The 19,325-nt window shown below is 37.4% G+C and overlaps 1 protein-coding gene across 3 annotated transcripts in view; it reads left to right on the top strand.

The window, feature by feature from the left end:
* The window catches only part of LOC126377010 (soluble guanylate cyclase 88E), a 327,862-nt gene that overhangs the window by 284,872 nt on the left and 23,665 nt on the right, over positions 1 to 19,325 (top strand). For all 3 annotated transcript variants that reach the window (XR_007567779.1, XM_050024593.1, XM_050024592.1), the window contains exon 3: positions 16,920 to 17,095. Coding sequence is in view for 2 of the 3 variants with exons in the window: in XM_050024593.1 (XP_049880550.1) it covers positions 16,928 to 17,095 (168 nt within the window). In the remaining variant the exon portion in view is untranslated. The remainder of the gene's footprint in view (positions 1 to 16,919; positions 17,096 to 19,325) is intronic.

The following is a 19,325-nucleotide window of genomic DNA, read 5'->3' on the forward strand; positions in this document are numbered from 1 at the left end:
CGGCCTCCGTGGTCCAGTGGTTGAGCGTTAGGCTCACGATCCGGAGGTCCCGGGTTCGAATCCCGGTGGGGACATATCACAAAAATCACTTTGTGATCCCTAGTTTCGTTAGGACATTACAGAATGATCACCTGATTGTCCAAAAAGTAAAATGATCCGTGCTTCGGAAGGCACGTTAAGTCGTTGGTCCCGGTTACTACTTACTGATGTAAGTAAGAGTTCGTTACATGAGCCATGTCAGCCTTTGGCGGCTCAATAATAACCCTGATACCAGGGTTGATGATGTTGGTAATTCATCTCACAACCCACACGATGAAGAAGATCACACAGAAAGTGGTAGCGCGTTCGAACTTATCGCGTTTACGTTTATTTAGTACTTAATCAGAATTTCATAATTAATCTTTGACCTAAGAAACAACCCAATTGTGCTTAATAAAGTAACATTTTGTGGAGTTTTACGTAGGTAGGCAGATAGACATTTTGTGTACTGAAATATTTTAAACAGGTAACAATTTAAACAAGAAAACTTTATAAATGCTTGGGTCTCTATACTGTTCAGCAAGTTAGTTTGTTGAGCCATGTTTCATAAATTAACATTTACCCTCCTCGTAACATTTTATAGCCTTTTACAAATTTTTATATTTCTTTTTTTTGACAACGCTTCTAATTTTGATTTTGTTTTTATATACTTCTCGTGATCTATATTAGTGAAAATAACACACATAAACAGCCTATATACGTCCCACTGCTGGGCACAGGCCTCCCCTCAATCAACCGGAGGAGGTATGGAGCATACTCTACCACGCTGCTCCAATGCGGGTTGGTGGAGGTGTTTTAGGTGTTAGTGAAAATACTTGAATAAAACTCTTTCTCTCTGAAGCTAAGTATTTATTTATCATTTATCGTAATACAGTTCATATCTCGGCTAACGCCGTATCTGACACTTATATTATGTATATGTATAAAAATCAATCCCAACAAAAACATTTTCATATAAAATGTGCCAAGACGGGATAATATCAATCGCAATTTCAAAAAGTTATCAGACCTCATGTAGAGCCAAGCTTCTAACTCTACACGCCTTAACTATACAAACACTAAGTTCACAAACTTAACACGTTAGGCAAAAATGGGGCTTGCCTAGGGCTTGCCCGTTTCGTTCGTACAAGAACTAAAATAACAAAATGCAAATGAACAGTCAATAAAGTTGCCATGGTGACGGCATAAAATTGTTTTTTTCACCTTAAATTTAAAACAAAGAGACGCGATATATTTCTCTACATAATGTGATCCAAATATTAAGCAACAATTATTTTTATTCATGCTTATACATACATACATACATAAACTCACGCCCGTAATCCCTAATGGGGTGGGCAGAGCCACAAGCAATCAAAGACAACTTGCAGCCACTGTTGATACGGTGTCGTAAGCTGGATATGATGAACCTTATGGTGATAAGGGATCAGCCTATCGCCCATAACATTAGTCCATCATGTTAGAGGACACAATCCCTCTTTCGGTTTTTACGACATGCCCGGGAAGACAAGCAGCTGAACGTGTTCTATGTTTTTTATTTGCTCCCAGAACAGCATAGAAGCATTTTTTATTCATGCTTATATGAATAATTTACCCGAGTAACGAAAAAAGTAGGTTATTATCACGTTGAAGCTGTACAACGCCATCTATATTGTTTTTGGTGATCGTAGCCTCATTTACCGTCTTTGGGTCTACAAAACCTGAAACTGACAAAAGGCTTATTAGATGGACACCTCAAAGGTAACCGTGGCAACCATGGCATGGTAATCAAAACCCGAAACGAAATGAATTCATGGAACTTATTATTAACTTCAGATATCTTTGCTTCGTTGTAAATTGTAAACCACAGTTTACAACGAAGCAAAGATATCTGAAACTAATTAGGTAGGTTTTGGAGACCTTCCACAGAAGGCAAAATTTTACAACAATACGGTAATAACTTAAGGAACTTAAGGTTAGTAATACTGGAATTAGGAATTTTGACAATTAGCTAAAGATCACAGCACAAGTTACGTAAGTACAGGGAAATATCCAATATAATAGGCTAGCTTCTAACTAATCGGACTTATTATTAAGTACGTTTTTCTTGATTAAAATTCATAAATAAGTTAAATAGAGAAAAATAAAGTTTTTCGTTAGTTTTACTTATGGGGGGTTAAAAAGGCCACATCTAATCAATTCGTCTACAAAAGCAATATTGCAATTTGACATTTCTGCATAAAAGTAAGTGCGCAATGCACACGAATGTAAAATAGCAATAAGTATCGCTTTTTTAGATGAATTACTTCGATGTAGATTAGACTTTCCCATTTGTAACATTAATTGGATAATGTGGATTTTTCCCGCATGGATTACGGATCGCGCGTGAGTTTATGTATTGTGTGATGGTGTGTACAAAAGTGCGCGAGTCCAACTTGCACTATGGGTCGGGTTTAAAAAAAATAGCTTGAGCAGACGCAACTTCTTCACTTGTTTCACCAAGTTTGCCGATCTCTATGGTAATTGAAGTAAAATTCAATAAAAATGACGTAAAATATTTGCCTTTCACCGACTCAAAGGATTTTAATGAAAGCATTCGAGGTGTTCCTCATTCAGAACGGCGAATTCTTTGAAAATAAAGATCGAAATAAGAGGATGAAAAATGAAATGGTCCAACATGTTGAAAATGACATAATCCGGTGGATCTTCAAACACCGGAAGTCAACATCATTGCTGTGAACGTAAAAATATACTTGAAATTACATACGTCGCGTCTCAAAGGTCTAACTAAGGATATTTGCAAAAAGGAAAATAGGATATTTTTGCGTTCACGGAAATATTAACTTTCAGTGTTTGAAGACCCATCCCATCTCTCTGTCGAGCATATTTGTAGTTTTAACAAATATCGCCCCCAGTCCAATATATTTGCAGTTTTAACAAATATATTTTAGGTATATCAATCTTTTTGCTGGACTGACAGCGAATAAGAAACATATAAATTAATCTAGAAAACTCTGAAACTACAAGTGCTAGAAGTCTAAAATTTTGCAAGGGGGTTCCTTTTAGGACGTAGGTGTTCATCACTGTATTATAGTATAAAACAAAGTCGCTTTTTCTGTCCCTATATCCCTATGTACGCTTAATTTTTTAAAACTACGCAACGGATTTTGATGCGTTTTTTTATCAGATAGAGTGATTCAAGAGGAAGGTTTATATGTATTATGACATCCATTAAATAGTGGAAAAATACCGTTATTTTTGAGGTTTTTAATATGATGCCTCGGCGGGTCGCTAGTAAATTCAAACGATTAGCTTTAATAAGTAGTGGTAGCCCAGTTGGTAGAACGCTTACCTCTCACTTTGAGGCTGCAGGTCTCTCCAGCACAGACCTAAACCAATGACTGACGAATAGCTATATATTAAACATGATAATAACTTATGATCCAAACATTAATTCGCAAACAAACAATCATTGTTTTAGGTTTACGCGGTTATTATCATAATTAAAACACATAATAACGGGTTCTTACCGCGTTTAAATCAGGGATATGAAACTCCCGATATTCACACACACTCAACATGGCACATCAACACCATGGCACTTGCAACAGCGTCGAAATATCGGGAATCTCATATTCCTGATTTAAACACGGTAAGAACCCGTTATTATGTGTTTTAAAACAATCTTTGGTTTAGGCCTGTGCTGGATTCGAACCTGCGACCTCAAAGTGAGAGGCACGCGTTCTACCAACTTGGCTACCACGTACAATAAGTATATCTTGTATAATAGTTTAGCAAGGAAAGACAATCAGTGTTCTCAAAGGTTCCATTAACTCGGGCGCTATTAAATTGTCCCCTTAATGTTCGGATATTGCACGTGTCAAGGGCACTAGGATTTACATAACATTGTGAAAGGAAGCACTCTCATCAACTAGTTGTGCTTTTACCACAAACAATAACTAACCGTTGTTGTTGCCCTGTCATAGAATAAGGAATAATACTGCGAATAGAACGGCAACTCTCCGCTCTCCACCAGCGTCTGAGCTAGGTTTACCTCACCCCCTCGAAAATAGTTTAGACTTGAATAGTGTGGTCAGACGTCACGAGACGAGGCTGTTTGTAGGTATGAAGTGTCCGGGGTGTGGCACCGTCCCGCATCCAAGCTTTTTATGGCTGATTCCTGGTTGTAGTTGCCTGGAAGAAATTGCTTCAGAGCCAAATGTGAAAACAGAATCGAAATTCATAGAAGAGTGAAATAGTTACAGCCATCCGAAAATTCTAGATTAAGTAAATTAAATTCATCTTTTTGGCTTTATGTATACGTTTTTACAATAAAATACCAGATAATATGTTGAATTTGTTTAAAGCTCATGTGAAGCTAACTTTATGTAAAAAGCTTATTAAGTATAAGATTAATGATTATCTAAATGATAAAAATGTCTAATATTAAATGTGTTCCTCTAGTTATTTTAATAACTTGTAATGTATACCCTCATTGATTTAAAAGATGTGTTGCTGTTGCAGTTTCTTGTCATTTCTTTTCCTCAGCCATAACACCTTGCGAAATGACGTAAATTCAAAAATGTTACATTGACCTTCAACAAGTTTATCAATGATAATTAAGACGTTGAATAAATGATTCTGATTTCTGATTAGGGCTAGAAAACAAATAGCTTTTGCCCGCGGCTTCGCGCGCGTTCGCGTCTAGAGTTTTGAATAGCAAAAATAATATGGGGCGATAGGCTGATCCCTTATCACCATAAGGTTCATCATAATCCATCTTAGGACTCCGTATCAACAGTGGCTGCAAAGTTGTCTTTGAATACTTGTGGCTCTGCCCACCCCATTAGATATTACGGGCGTGAGTTTATGTATGTATGTTTATGTATATTGTAAGTATGCTTTTCACAGTTTATCGGAAGGAGAGATACATTTTTACGTACATACATAATGTTTTCATAAATATATTGACTTGCGACCGTTTCTTTAAACAGCTTCCTTAAAGAGTCCCAACGACGCAGATTATAAATAGCAATCATCATTGACATACAAACAAAAAGGTCTAGAAGTATTTCGCACAATTTTCATTTGTCCTAAATAAAATTGTTCGCCTTTATTTTTTTACTCCCAAGTAGTCATAATACAGGAGAAAAATACCTAGAAGCTATCTCTAAAGTATTCAACAGCTAAGGGGCAACATTAATCTACCCTCTAACGATGTCCCGCGGGGTTCATAAACCGACACTTGTATCGTAATTGACCTAGAAAAACACGCATATGCATCAATATAGGAACCAATATTGTGCTGGATGATGCCGCAAAAGATCTCGGATAGTTTTAGTTTCGTATATTTTAGATACATAAACTCACATGCATATGGTCACGAGCATTAATATGTATACACTTTGATACCATGTCACATTAACTTTTTTGACAAATTGAACTGTAAGTCGCACTAAATGTCAAATATGTTAATGCGACAGAGTCCTAAAGTGGGTACATTATATTGCTCATGGCTGTACATAAACTCAGGCCCGTATTCCCCGAAAGGTGGACAGAACTACAAATAATCAAGAAACTATTTGCAGCCACTTTTGATACATAGTCCTATGGTGGATAAATGATAAACCGTATGATGATAGGGGATCAGCCTATCGCTCTTACAGATGATCCATCATGTTCGACAGGACGCTGTCCCTTTGTCGCCTTCTACGACATGCACGGGAAGATAGGCAGCTGAACGCATTCTATGTTTTTTCTTTACTCCCAGTGCAGCAGAGGAGATTCTACTCACTGTAAAGTTTTACTCACCTTTATAGTTATAGATATAGTTTCTAAGTTTTTTGTGTAATAATAAGATTAATAATTGTATGTTACTTCAATAAAAATACACATATTAGCGCCCGCGCCGCCTTGTCTTACTTCGCGCGAGACCCGCTAGTTGCGAACCCGAAATTCTTACATACGGCGCCACAACATACCTAAAACTAACGAAAAATATTTTATTTTTTCTATCTACTTAACTTGTTTATGAATTTTAATCAAGAAAAACGTAATAATAAGTCTGTCATTTTATCACGTTTTTCTAGTATGCTTTTTCATGCAATTTCCTTAGTAATTTCGTGTTTTGCCGTTTAGTAAAAATTAACTGATTTGATTAGTCTAGCCTATTACCAAGTCAGTCCTCTTATGTTAATTATATTGATTACCAAATATGACTGTGTTGAAAGATTTTGTGACGATTCTCGAGACACTTTTACCCATTGATGTAGAATTATGTTACTGCATTGGTTTTACCTTAAACTTTTACTTTTTTTGCTTTCTCGAAGAAAGCGCTTCCTAAGAATTCTTTATCAATGGGCCAGTTATACAACTTCTGCTCCATTACTTTGTATACAAGGATATATATCGCGGCCGTTTGACGGAAAACTTTCAATGTCGTATCGAAGTTAGGTCAGACGTTGTTCTACTTTTTCGTGTGTATTTGGAGATTTGCGCCTACATTCTCAAATCCTTTGTCCATATTCATTTTCATATTCATTTATTTCGTATTAGTTATGTTATTACATATCACATGGAAATAGGTATAATAAATGTTACATTAATACGATAATGGTACTTCAGTACTACGTGGTCAATTTTATAGTTCAAAATTCTTCAAATCTATAGAAAGTGCATTCTAGTAGCCAACATTTAAGCCTTCTTTACTACTATTTTGCTTGAAAGAGTAATTAGAACATTTTACTAAGTTGTAGTGAACTGTGGTTACGACAACGTGGCTAAAAAGGATACATCGAATCAATTCATCTATAAGAGCAATAATAAGCAATATTGCTATTTGGCATTGCTCACTTATTTTTATATGCGCAAATGTCAAATAGCAATATTGCTTATTATACTCATTTTTTTTATATGCGCGAATGTCAAATAGCAATATTGCTTTTTAATTAGTACCTACGGTACTAAGTACGTAAAAGCGCGCGCAAGATGATAAGCAGTACAGTAGGCACTTTTGTTTGATAAACTTTTTTAGTTGATAATGACAAAAATAAAAATAGGTACAAAAGGTGGACTTATCTCTAAACCTAGCTGGTGTGGAGCGGGGAGTACGGACTCCTATCCGGACCCCCAGATCGAGAGCTAAACCAGGAAGCAGTTTATTGTAATTCAATCAAGACACCAATTACCACCGATTAAAAAAAAGAATCTAAACAGTTTGCCAAATATTTTCTATTTAAAAATGCGTGGAGACGTCTTGCTTGATCCCTTTTTGAGACAATGGCGAAAGTTCTTTAGAATATTAAGCAGCGTGATTGGAGGTCGTTTATAAATAGATTGGGGATACATTCTTGATAACTGAGCTCAATAACGTTGAATCGACCAAGGCGAGGACCTCTAATAGATTCGCGGGTTACGCAAGAGTAGATAAGAAACGGTACAGTCATGAGCTATTGCTCATGACTAATTCATGCCTAATGTACCCATTTTAGGACTCTGTCGCACTAACATATTTGACATTTAGTGAGACTTACAGTTCAATTTGTCAAAAAAGTTAATGTGACAAGGTACCAAAGTGTATACATAATAATGCTAGTGACTGTACCTAGCTAGTTTTAATTTAGTTCCAACAATGCTGCTGATTCCAGTACACACCGTCTAATTTTATTTTAAGTCACAACCTGTCATTTTCTTACCCACCAAAACGGAAAGAGACAGGCATAAAATAAATGCACACGCGTCAATTTTAGGCAGGAATTTAAAAAAATGCCCTCCCAAAATTTTATATTGGGGACTTTTTGGCGGGAAACGGGAACGGGACAGTTGCTTTCTTCGTTGAATAATCTAAATAATTAATACGAAGTGGTGTTTTGTGGTTAATGGTCGCATTAAGTTAGTCGGAAAACATTCGCGACAGTGTCATTATATCGGAGTATTCGGTGGACAAACTGTATCTACCTATTTTCGCTTCGTGCCAACAAGCCGCTTCATAACTCAAAAGTTTATGCGGACTTTTGAGTTAATTCGTTTGGAGTTCGGAGTAGGAGTCTGCTCCGAGGGTGGGGGCTTAGGTTTCATCATCATCACCCTTCATCATTTCATTAATCATCAAGAAAAAAATACGCAAGACATGGCTGTACGGGCATAGTTCCCTTTGCCTTACCCTTCGGGGAAAACCAAAACAAAAAAAAAATATATTGGCCAATAACCTGACAGAATTGAGTTGACAGCACACGTTAAACAAGTTGCATATTATTTTGTTCGCCCGGGTCCGTCCGCATTTCTTTTTGGCGAATAAGAAAATGACAGGTATAACTTAAAATAAAATTAGGAGGTGTTTGCAGGAATCGGGGCCATTATGATTACCCGCGAAATCGTTCGCGTCAAACCTTACTATTAAAAGTAATCGGGGTAACATTATCTCGTTTTTCACAGGGTCCGCTTAACTAACCTGAAGATCTCTGGTTTTTTATAGAAGCGATTATAGATGACTATATATTTTATATATATTAGGGAGATGTGATACTTACTGTAGCCCCGCAAACACATTCAGGAGGAAACAGCTATACACTAAAACATACAAAACCAGGTTCATACTGCGTTAAATCAAGAATATCAGACTCCCGGACACTCCATACAAAATACCTCGTTTTACACGGACGATAATAATAATTCTCTAATGAAAGAATTTTATTACTTCTTTCAAATATTATCCTCTCAGACGCCCTGAGCCGAGGTTCGCGCCGAACTGGGCGCCCTCAGGCCTGTTGTCTTAAACGTTGTACTGAGTGAGAGCCTTCGGCGCTCCCCGTTTGTCCGGCCAAGTAGTTAATGGCATCTGCGGCAAATACAATAAGACACGTTTAAAAAAATGCAAGTTTCCGTCCAGGTACAAAATGATAAATTTTTATTGGAATTGAAATTAATTAAAAGAAATCTAGATTTTGTTAAAAAAAGACACCTGAATGTGATTTAAAAAAAATGGTTACGTGGTTTTCAGTAAAGGCGGCGCTATGTCAAAATCGTTTCAGTACGATTTGTTATACACATACATAAACTCACGCCTTTCCCAACGGGGTAAGCAGAGACTATGGAATTCCATTTGCTTCGATCCTGACACATTTGCTTCCTCCACATTCATCAATCGTTTCATACACGCACGCCGATTCAGAGTAGATCATACTAAACCTTTTCTAAGGACATCTCCAATTTGGTCAATGTACGTCCATTTTTATTTGTTATCTGTGTTAATATAACTAGTAATTCCAAGAGCTGTTACCTAAATAGCTGTACTATTATTACAAGTGCTCTGCCCATAACTCCTGCCTAATTCCTTTACTTCCTCTAAGTCACTTCCAAGTCCTTTCCAACTGTCCTCAGATGTTCCCTTTTGCCGGAATCAAAGATCAAATACGATTCAAGTTCGAATTTCAAACAGACATTAGACGCGAATATTTGAGATTTTCGTTTGTCACCTTGTGTATTAGGCGTATTTGTGTCATTTGGACAAACGAAATCTGAAACAAAAGCTTTGGCATTGTTATTTAAGGGAAATAGTATTAATTACTTAATGTTACATTGTTTTTAATGTAATTAAGTACCTTATTTAATTGTTTTTGTTATTTTTGTGCTTTAGTTTTGTGGATAGGATTACTTAAACTCAATAAAATAATTCCTATGGTTATTCTAAATATCTCTATAGCAACAATACATTTGATGAAATATGTGCAAAAATAATTATTATTAAAAATAATATTAATTAAGCGTACACGTACTTAAAATAAAAAAAATGTTTTCATGATTTTTCTAACTTATTGGCTGTCAAAATAAGAATCATACCTATAGTTATCTATACACTTGCAGTAGTTACTTACATAATCGCTACATATCCAATTTCTAACGGTCTAATAATAAAATACAGTCACCAATAATAATTGGTATGAATTAAATTTTACGACAGTCGCCGCACCATATTTGGCGGCAATTTTTGACGTTCCCAAAATGGCCGCCGCGCGATGTTTACAATGGCACATTGTGTTATTTTTAGAACACCATTGTGGTAATGTGTTATAATCTGCTGCAGAGTGACCTTACAGGACCTTAACCATTAGTTTGCCCAGTCGAATTAGTAAGTAGCTTAAATACTAAGGAGTTCAGTTGCGTAAGGAGTTTGTATGAAACCGCGCCGCCCCACCAAGGAGTAGGTAATAGTTATCTACTACGTAAGCACTCTGTGGAAACGGGTCCAAACAAACTATTTTTCTATGACTTGACTTATTGCAGGTTTGCTTCAGATGCCATTAGCTACTTAGCCGGACAAATAGGAAGCACTGAGGGTTATCTCTGGGTACCAAATTTAAAGCAGACCTGAGGGTGCTCAGATAGGCGCGGAAATCAAAAACCATACAAACTTTAACATTACAAAAAGTATTCTTTCAGCTCTGTCTCTCTCTCTCTCTCTTTATTTAAGAGCTGCGCTCTTGTCGGTGGATTCTTTCAGCATTGGTTGGTAATTCTGATTTTCAAGGTCCAAGAAAACACTACTTAAAAGGGATCTATACAAACTTATAGGCACCTTAAGTAGGCAATAGATACTTATGTTATATGCCTGGCTTCTACGAAGGTTCCAAGGTTACGATAAAAAGTATTGTGACGTCATATCTTCGAAAAATGTTACCAATGTCAGAAACTACTTACACTAAAAGATGATTGGTTATTGTTTTTTACAAAACTGTTGTGTTAATTTGTTTTCGGATTCATGTTATTTTAACGTGCTCAGCAGTGAAGGAATACATCGTAAAGAAACCCACATTCCCGAGAAATGCATTTTCGAATGTATGTGACCCAACCTGTATTGGGCTTGTTTTCCCTTCGCGGGCTGGAAGGTCAGACAGGCATTTGCTTCTGTAAAAAATGGGACCTATCAAATCTTCAGGTTAGGTAAGCGGACCCTGTGAAAACGGGATAATGCTAGGGGGATGATCACAAAACTGTTGTAACAATATTTTACCAAAATTTATTATCTGTTGACTTAACAGTTTTGTGACTAGTACTGTACAGTTGGGAAAACGGTTTTTTTTTTTTGTAAACATCCGACGATTTTTGTCAGTGTAGCTTCTCATTTTTTTATCCATTAAATCTCTATTTGTCTTATAAAATAAATTAATATTCAGTCATTACGTTACAGAATAACAGGGATTAACTAAAATCCTTAACGTATATCGATATTATTAATTAATATTATAATTATACACTCGCGTTATTACTACCGGCGTGCGTGTAACGATTAATGAATGTGGAGAAAGCAAGAGAAGTGTCGGAATGAAGCAAATGGAATTCCATAGTCCCTGCTTACCCCGGTGGGACATAGGCGTCAATTTATGTATGAATTTATAATTATATTACGTCTCACGAATAGCTAGGACCGAAAGAAATACAATTCGTTCTTATAATACCCGACATGTTACAGAAATACGTAAATATATAAATAGAATTCAATTAAAGTTCTTATTCTCACTTATATTTTCACAATTTCATTATGTGGCAAAATTTGAAAAGAATTATTTTCCGTTTGCGGAAAATTAACAATAATTCACATCAAAAGAAATGAAAAGCATTTTCTAGAATGAGTTAGGTAAGTATAGATGTTTGTTAGTATACTCGTATTCGCCAACTATGTAAGGGCTGTGACAAGGGAGCATTATGACGGATTATGATTATTACTTAAGTAAGTAATCTATTATTTTTTTGATATAGAGCAACACGGCTTTTTGAAGATCAATTAAGTACACCATATTTTTTAAATAGTCTTGTTTCTGGCCTACGGTGCCTACGATACGTAGAGTCCGATCGAGGTTACCATACACACACACGCACACCCACACACATAAACACACACACACACACACACACACACACACACACACACACGCACGCACGCACACCCCCACACACACACACACTCACACCTGCGCGCGCGCGCGTGTTCGCACACACACCCACACACACACACACACGCACACATATATGCATGAATACATGAGTGTAAAGTCCGCGCCACGAAAGAAGTGCCGCAAATGGTTAAAAATTAGAAGCTCAAATTTTAATGTAGGCGGCAGCACTGATGATTGTTCATATTTTGACAGTTCTCCATACTTCCCAGCTAATATTCGTGATAAATTGTTATAAAATGTGGATCAACGTGGAGTGTATCCCATTTGAAAGATGTTTTAGTTTATGTTTCGGTTTTCCCCGAAGGGCAAGTCAAAGGGAACTATGCCCATACAGCCATGTCTTATGATTTTTTTGTAAAATATTACATTATTCAAGAGAATCGCTGAATTGTTTGATTACGACGAGCACCTCCCCATCTGAGAGCAGTAGTATTATCAATTTATCACACTATATGGTTCTGCGTTCACCACTTTTCGTATAATGGATTAAGGAGACTTTGACCCATCATTATTAAAAAGAACCTATGTGCGATAAAAAGCTGATAGCTTTCTATTTATTTTATTGGCTTCCAGCTCAGAATATACACAAGAATAACAATTATTATCATCTAAGTTATTTTATTATCCAAAAGGCTTTCATTGTTAAGCTTCTATCAGATCATAATTTAGATTATTTTGTAGATTAAGGGGATTGTAACATCTGAGGATTGTTGCTAATTCACTGTTACATTTTAGGTATTATTATTGAAGGGTTACTATCTTGTTTCATAAGCATTTCTCCGCCTGTAAGTTCAGATTACACAATTCCTTCATACTTTCTTTGTGGATTCCGTTAGAAATTGTAGATCGGTTTACTTACCATTATTCTTGAATAAATCAAGCAATAATTTACATAATATAACACAGCATCACGCCTGTGTCCCCAAAAGGGTAGGCAGAGTTATGTTGATAGTATATATATCCATTCCACGCCAGCTATGTTTTAGACGAGCCTATTGCTATTAACGGGGCACAAATCGTAGAAACCATTAAAGAAGAAGAAGAAATAGTTTAGAGCCCGAGCCGAGAATCGAACCCGTCACACTACGATGTAAGTCACGCCTTCTCCGAACAAGGTCATCGCGGATTGTATCAGGCAATTTAAACAGACATTGGTGCTAATTCCTGTAACACCATCTAATTTTATTTTAAGTTATACCTGTCATTTTCTTATCCGCCAAAAAGGAAAGGGACAGCAAAAGCCTTTTTTGAATTTTGAATATGTTAGATTTTTTTACAGACAGATAAGTACGTAGTCATCATCTCTGAACAAGTGCTGTGAAATATTGTGTCAAAGCAATTAATAACCCAAAGTGTGGGTTTCGGTCAACAGAGGGGTCACCCGATCCTGTGTCGACGTCACAAACGCAAACATTTATCAATAATTTGATTATACTTCAACAATAACCTAAATTTAGAGAATAATATTGAATTGAAGTCAATGATATTACATTGATCTTCTTCTATCGTGTGGGTTGTTAGGTGGATTACCAACCCCATCAACCCTGGTGTCAGGGTTATTATTGAGTCGCCATAGGCCCCTGACATGGTAAGCAGTAACCGAGACCAACAGCTTAACGTGCCTTCCTAAGCACAGATCATCTTACTTTAAGGATCAGCCTGTGATTTGTCCCCACCGGGATTCGAACCCGGGACCACATTGATAATGATATGATATTATTATTAGCGGGATGTAGTCATTACATAAGCTACGTCAGAGGCACAGATCATAGGTACTTAGCACAAGGGAAATATGTTGTAAGTACGATAATATTGCTAAGTAATATTGCATGATAGTCTATATTAGATTTTAGTTTGTCGATATACTATGTGTCGAGATTTCGTGAGTCGAAATCGTTCGAGAAAACGTGCATCTAAATTGCGTGTTTAGAAATTCAGTTACAAACTCATTTTTTGGCCTGGGTTATACTTATAATGCACAAGACGACTTTTTAATACACTATCGCGTAGCTCCGTGTGTCGTAAAGTTTGAGGACGAGTGGAGTGTAAAGTTGAAGTATGAGCTATCTGCTCATACTTGTATGGTGCGCGTTGGTCGCTCACCTAGCCTTCCAACCTCTTTCTACTGTTCCGTGGGCCGCACCAACAAAGACTGGGCTGCTATACGGGCATATTTCGGCGTGTTCGCTCGAACCTGTCAGTATCCACATGGATTCTGACGAGGAAACATTACTATTTGCGCTTATACGAGCTTAGAAGCGCGTCAACACTCGTATAAGTTACGCGTCTGGCAAAAGGCGCACCTATACGCGCCTACATACGCTTCCAAAAACGAACTTATACGCGCGTATAGCGTTGAGGAGCTCGGTGGCGCAGCGGTTAACGCGCTCGGTCTGCGATTGTTGAAGTTAAGCAACTTTCGCAAAGGCCGGTCATAGGATGGGTGACCACAAAAAAAAAGTTTTCATCTCGAGCTCCTCCGTGCTTCGGAAGGCACGTTAAGCCGTTGGTCCCGGCTACATTAGCAGTCGTTAATAATCACCAATCCGCACTGGGCTCGCGTGGTGGTTTAAGGCCCGATCTCCCTATCCATCCATAGGGAAGGCCCGTGCCCCAGCAGTGGGGACGTTAATGGGCTGGTGATGATGATGATGACGCGCGTATAAAACGCTAGTCTGAAACCGCCCCTAAATCGATTTTCCCGCCATCCTTCAATTTTCGATGTGTTCTGTCTATCTTCATATTCTCTCGTGTGGGTTGTGAGACCAATTACGTCTTCAACCCTGATGTCAGGGTTATTATTAACTCATGAAACAACTACATAGAGGCAGGGACTGCCGGATTTCACTTTTTGAAATACTCCGAAATAAACCAGTATATCGATGTAATAAAATTTAATCTATGATTGTTATTATAAGCCAATCACATTTCAGATAACAGTGACACATAATGAGCTGTGTTGCCATTTTGGAAGAGTCGGTGAATCGTCTCGAGATTTTGCGTCAATGGGCCAAAACGGGTGATAGCGTGGTCAGACTCTATACTGCCTCATTGTGGTTCCAATACATGGTCTAGCACACATACATAAACATAAACTGCCTATATACGTCCCACTGCTGGGCACAGGCCTCCCCTCAATCAACCGGAGGGGGTATGGAGCATACTCCACCACGCTGCTCCACTGCGGGTTGGTGGAGGTGTTTTTACGGCTAATAGCCGGGACCAACGGCTTAACGTGCCCTCCGAAGCACGGAATCATCTTAGTTTTTCGGACAATCAGGTGACACACGCACACGTATACAGGTTTTTTTTTTCGCAAAACAATTGCTCAGTCGTACTATGACAATTGATCATTTCATGATGTAAAACACATAATAACGGGTTCTTACCGCGTTTAAAGCAGGGATATGGGACCGATATTTCGACACTGTTCCCCGTGTTACTGTGACCCGTTATTATGTGTTTTAATTATGATAATAACCGCGTAAACTTAAAACAATGCATTTCATGATGTGTTCGACGATTTCATGAAATTGACATATTTCACGAAATAGCCAACTTAAGTTGATCACATCATTGAAACGACATTTTTAATGACATTTCAATCAGCGTTGGCCATACTGTTAATGCAGGCGGTGACCATGTTACTTGGTGTAATAAAAATGCGAATAGTCAATTAATTTCTTAGGTTCAAAATTATTTACCTAATCGACATGGAAAACTGCTGTACAAATACATCGCTTCATCGATTATAATATCAATCAAGTTTTAAATACAATCGACACCAGCGCCACTATCGGTAGATAATGTTACTAATTTTACGATATGATTGCCAACTTTTTATATGAAGTAATCATGCATTTGCTTGCCCATATCGTTAAACGTTATGTGTTCATTGATCTAGCCAAACTACTTGTACATCATGATGTGGCCAACGAATGATGAAATGAATTGATTCTAAGATCTGGCCACGACAGAGACACAAAAAAGCCATTCTCTGGCCCTCAAACTAGGAAGAAAAATCAATGAGTCTGGCAAAGTCTTACTTATTATACAGACCAATATAAGTTCAAAAATAGGTATAGGTATTTTATGCGCAGTAGACAATTAGTGAGTGCAATGATGATGCATGAACCGTGGTAGCCCAGTTGATAGAACACTTGCCTCTTACTTTGAGGTCGCAGGTTCGAATCCAGCACAGGCCTAAAACAATGATTGTCGAATTTGTTTTCGAATTCAATTTTGAATCATAACGAAAACATCATGAGGAAACCCACATCCCAAGAAATGCATTTTCGGAGGTATGTGATGGGTTGGTTTCCCTTCGCGTGTTGGAAGGTCAAACAGGCAGTCGCTTCTGTAAAAGTCCGGACCTGTAAAATCTTCAGGTTATCTAAAAGAATTAATCGACTCTAGTGGGTCGATAGCGATAAGCGCTGTATGAGGGAAATCGTGGACCACGCCGGCGAGGTCTCTGTTTTCCCTTCAAAACGCATAAATCTTTCGCCTTTTACTAGCGAGAGTGTATATCTTTATGTATAAATAGGTATTGTAGACGGAGCAAATGCGGTCACGGGCTCCTAATTTAATTAGGCGCCTTTGATACCAGACTCATTCTACATATTAGTCATATAGCTCTAATATCACTCTTATACCCCTTATTCTAGCGTCACTGGAGACTATTATCTATTATAATTTAATAAAGACTAGGTTAGACAAACATGATGATAAAGAAACCCTGAATTATGAATAAATTATGCTGTTTAATTCTAATTTCGAAAATAATCGCGCATTTATTTGTTTAGGACTAGTATAATCAATATCTATATTATTCTTTGAAATTAGAAGAAAAGCTGTAAGTGGCATTAACTACTTGACCGGAATTATATTCTTGTGATGTTTTAAGTTCTTTCAAATCTTCGATACTAAACCGTCGTTTCCTCTTTCCAGCAAGCAAGATGTACGGGCTACTGCTGGAGAATATGGCGGAGTACATTCGACAGACGTACGGAGAGGAGCGGTGGGAGGACATCAGACGGCAGGCGGGGGTGGAGCAGCCCTCCTTCTCAGTGCACCAGGTGTACCCGGAGAATATGATCGCACGACTCGCGAAGAAGGCGCAGGAGGTAAGTCTTAACACGACATAAAAGTACACCTCGAAAACGTCATACAAAAAAAACCTCGTTTTACACAGACTACACATTGACGTTATAATACACGTGCGTCTGTGTGTGTGACGTCTGACAAATAATTTAAAAAATAATATTAATTTATCCTAAGTGCAGAGTTTACTAATACATTTGTCTCGACCATTCATAGACGGTGGTCGATGATACAGTTCACCACCTATACGTTGGTCTAACAGAAAACTCTGTGAAGTGTGGGTATAGTTCATCTTACGAGGGATGAATAAAATTTAAAGAAAGCCATTTAATAAAACACATAATAACGGGTTCTTACCGCGTTTAAAGTAGAGATATGAGACTCCCATCATGGCACTTGCAACAGTCTCGAAATATCGGGAGTCTCATATCCCTACTTTAAACGCGGTAAGAACCCGTTATTATGTGTTTTAATTATGATAATAACCGCGTAAACTTAAAACAAATACATTTATTGTCAAGATATTTTCAGCAATATCACTGATTTTATTTAAAGCCTTGTCTACTATTTTAATGTCAACATATTTCACATCGCCCCTTTCATGTCGTATAGTTTCCATCTGGTTACTACACGGGCATGGAGATCCCTTGGGTGGAAGTGGAACCCATTTCAACCTCTTTTCACACTACATAAACGTGAATGAATAAATTAGTAAATAATTCGTTTAAATAATTAAATAATATATAAACTTTATTATAGACGGCGGTAACACACGCTGTAAAGATTTTTCTTCATTCAACCAGACATATGCATCTTTTATCTTTGTTTTTGGGTATAATTGATGACCCTTTTTACACGCATTATTATTCTGATCAAAATTAAAACAAGCAATGTAGGTAGCAACATAATTCTGTAAATAATGTGATCTAAATATCAAGCAACAATTATTTTCATAATTATATATACTTCTGTCGTTACATTGTATTTGTAAACGATTACGTACAGTCATGAGCAATATAATGTACCCACTTTAGGACTCTGTCGCACTAATATAGGTATTTGACATTTAGTGAGACTTACAGTTCAATTTGTCAAAAAAGTTAATGTGACATGGTACCAAAATGTACACATATGAATGCTCGTGACCGTACCTACCCGAGTAATGAGAGAATAGGTAATTAACAAGTTAAAGCTCGACAGCGCCATCTATATTAGGTTTGGAGAACGTAGCCTGGAAAGTTCCTCATTACAGTTCAGAATTGCCAATCCGATTCCGATTCGATTCCTAACAAACTGTTATTGTTGAACGAGATTTATTTATTCTGAATTAATTCGTTTGTCCATTGAAATTCATTCATCACCGGGGTTTTGTAGATACGGTCTAAATCAGCGTTTATTTATAGAATCACGATGGATATACGCAGATAAATACTTCATCATCCTCCTGCCCGGTTGATTGAGGGAAGGCCTATGCCCAGCAGTGAGACGTATATAGGCTGTTTAAGTATGTATGTATGCATCCTCCTGCCCTTATCCCATTCTAGGTGTGGTCGGCACAACACGTATTCCACTTCCATTCATTTCTGTCAGTCGTCATCTCAGTACTCACACCTTTCACACACATACATAGATTTACTAGATTGAACATCAGCGCTCAAAAAGTGGGACGCAAAGTTACTGTTAATATAGCGACGTTGACAGTACTCCACCTCAGTGCGCGATTAGGCGCCGAACTGGCAACACGGGGAAGTGCGTGGTAGAAACTCAAAGCGAAAAAAGAAGGACGGAACATCATTTTCTAATAAATAATGACAATATTGTGCATGGTATCATAGTATAAACATATTAATTTTCGTAGTAAAACTCACTAAAATTAAAATAATTTAGTTTATTTTTATTATTTATTTTATTTTATTTTATTTGGGGAGCTTACACTAAAACAAGTACTCCCTGTCAATCCGAGTCGCAGTATAATCCGACCGCATTACGAAGCACCACACGCTAATATACGTAATAAGACGATGTGTACTTTCTTAATTTGAAACGATTTATACCGTTATGTACGAATGTATAGCCAAAGTTTTTTGTATCAAGCGCTGTATCTACGGTAGTGGTAGTATTATTCCTTATTCTATGGTAGTGGTAAATGAATACACACATATCCTTCTTTACACAATCCATCACACTGTCTTGGGTCACCCCTTACCTTATTATACATCCACATTAATAATCATAACTTTCCTCGTTATATGC

The sequence above is a fragment of the Pectinophora gossypiella genome, chromosome 22 (genome assembly GCF_024362695.1).
Source record: "Pectinophora gossypiella chromosome 22, ilPecGoss1.1, whole genome shotgun sequence".
Lineage (NCBI taxonomy): Eukaryota > Metazoa > Arthropoda > Insecta > Lepidoptera > Gelechiidae > Pectinophora > Pectinophora gossypiella.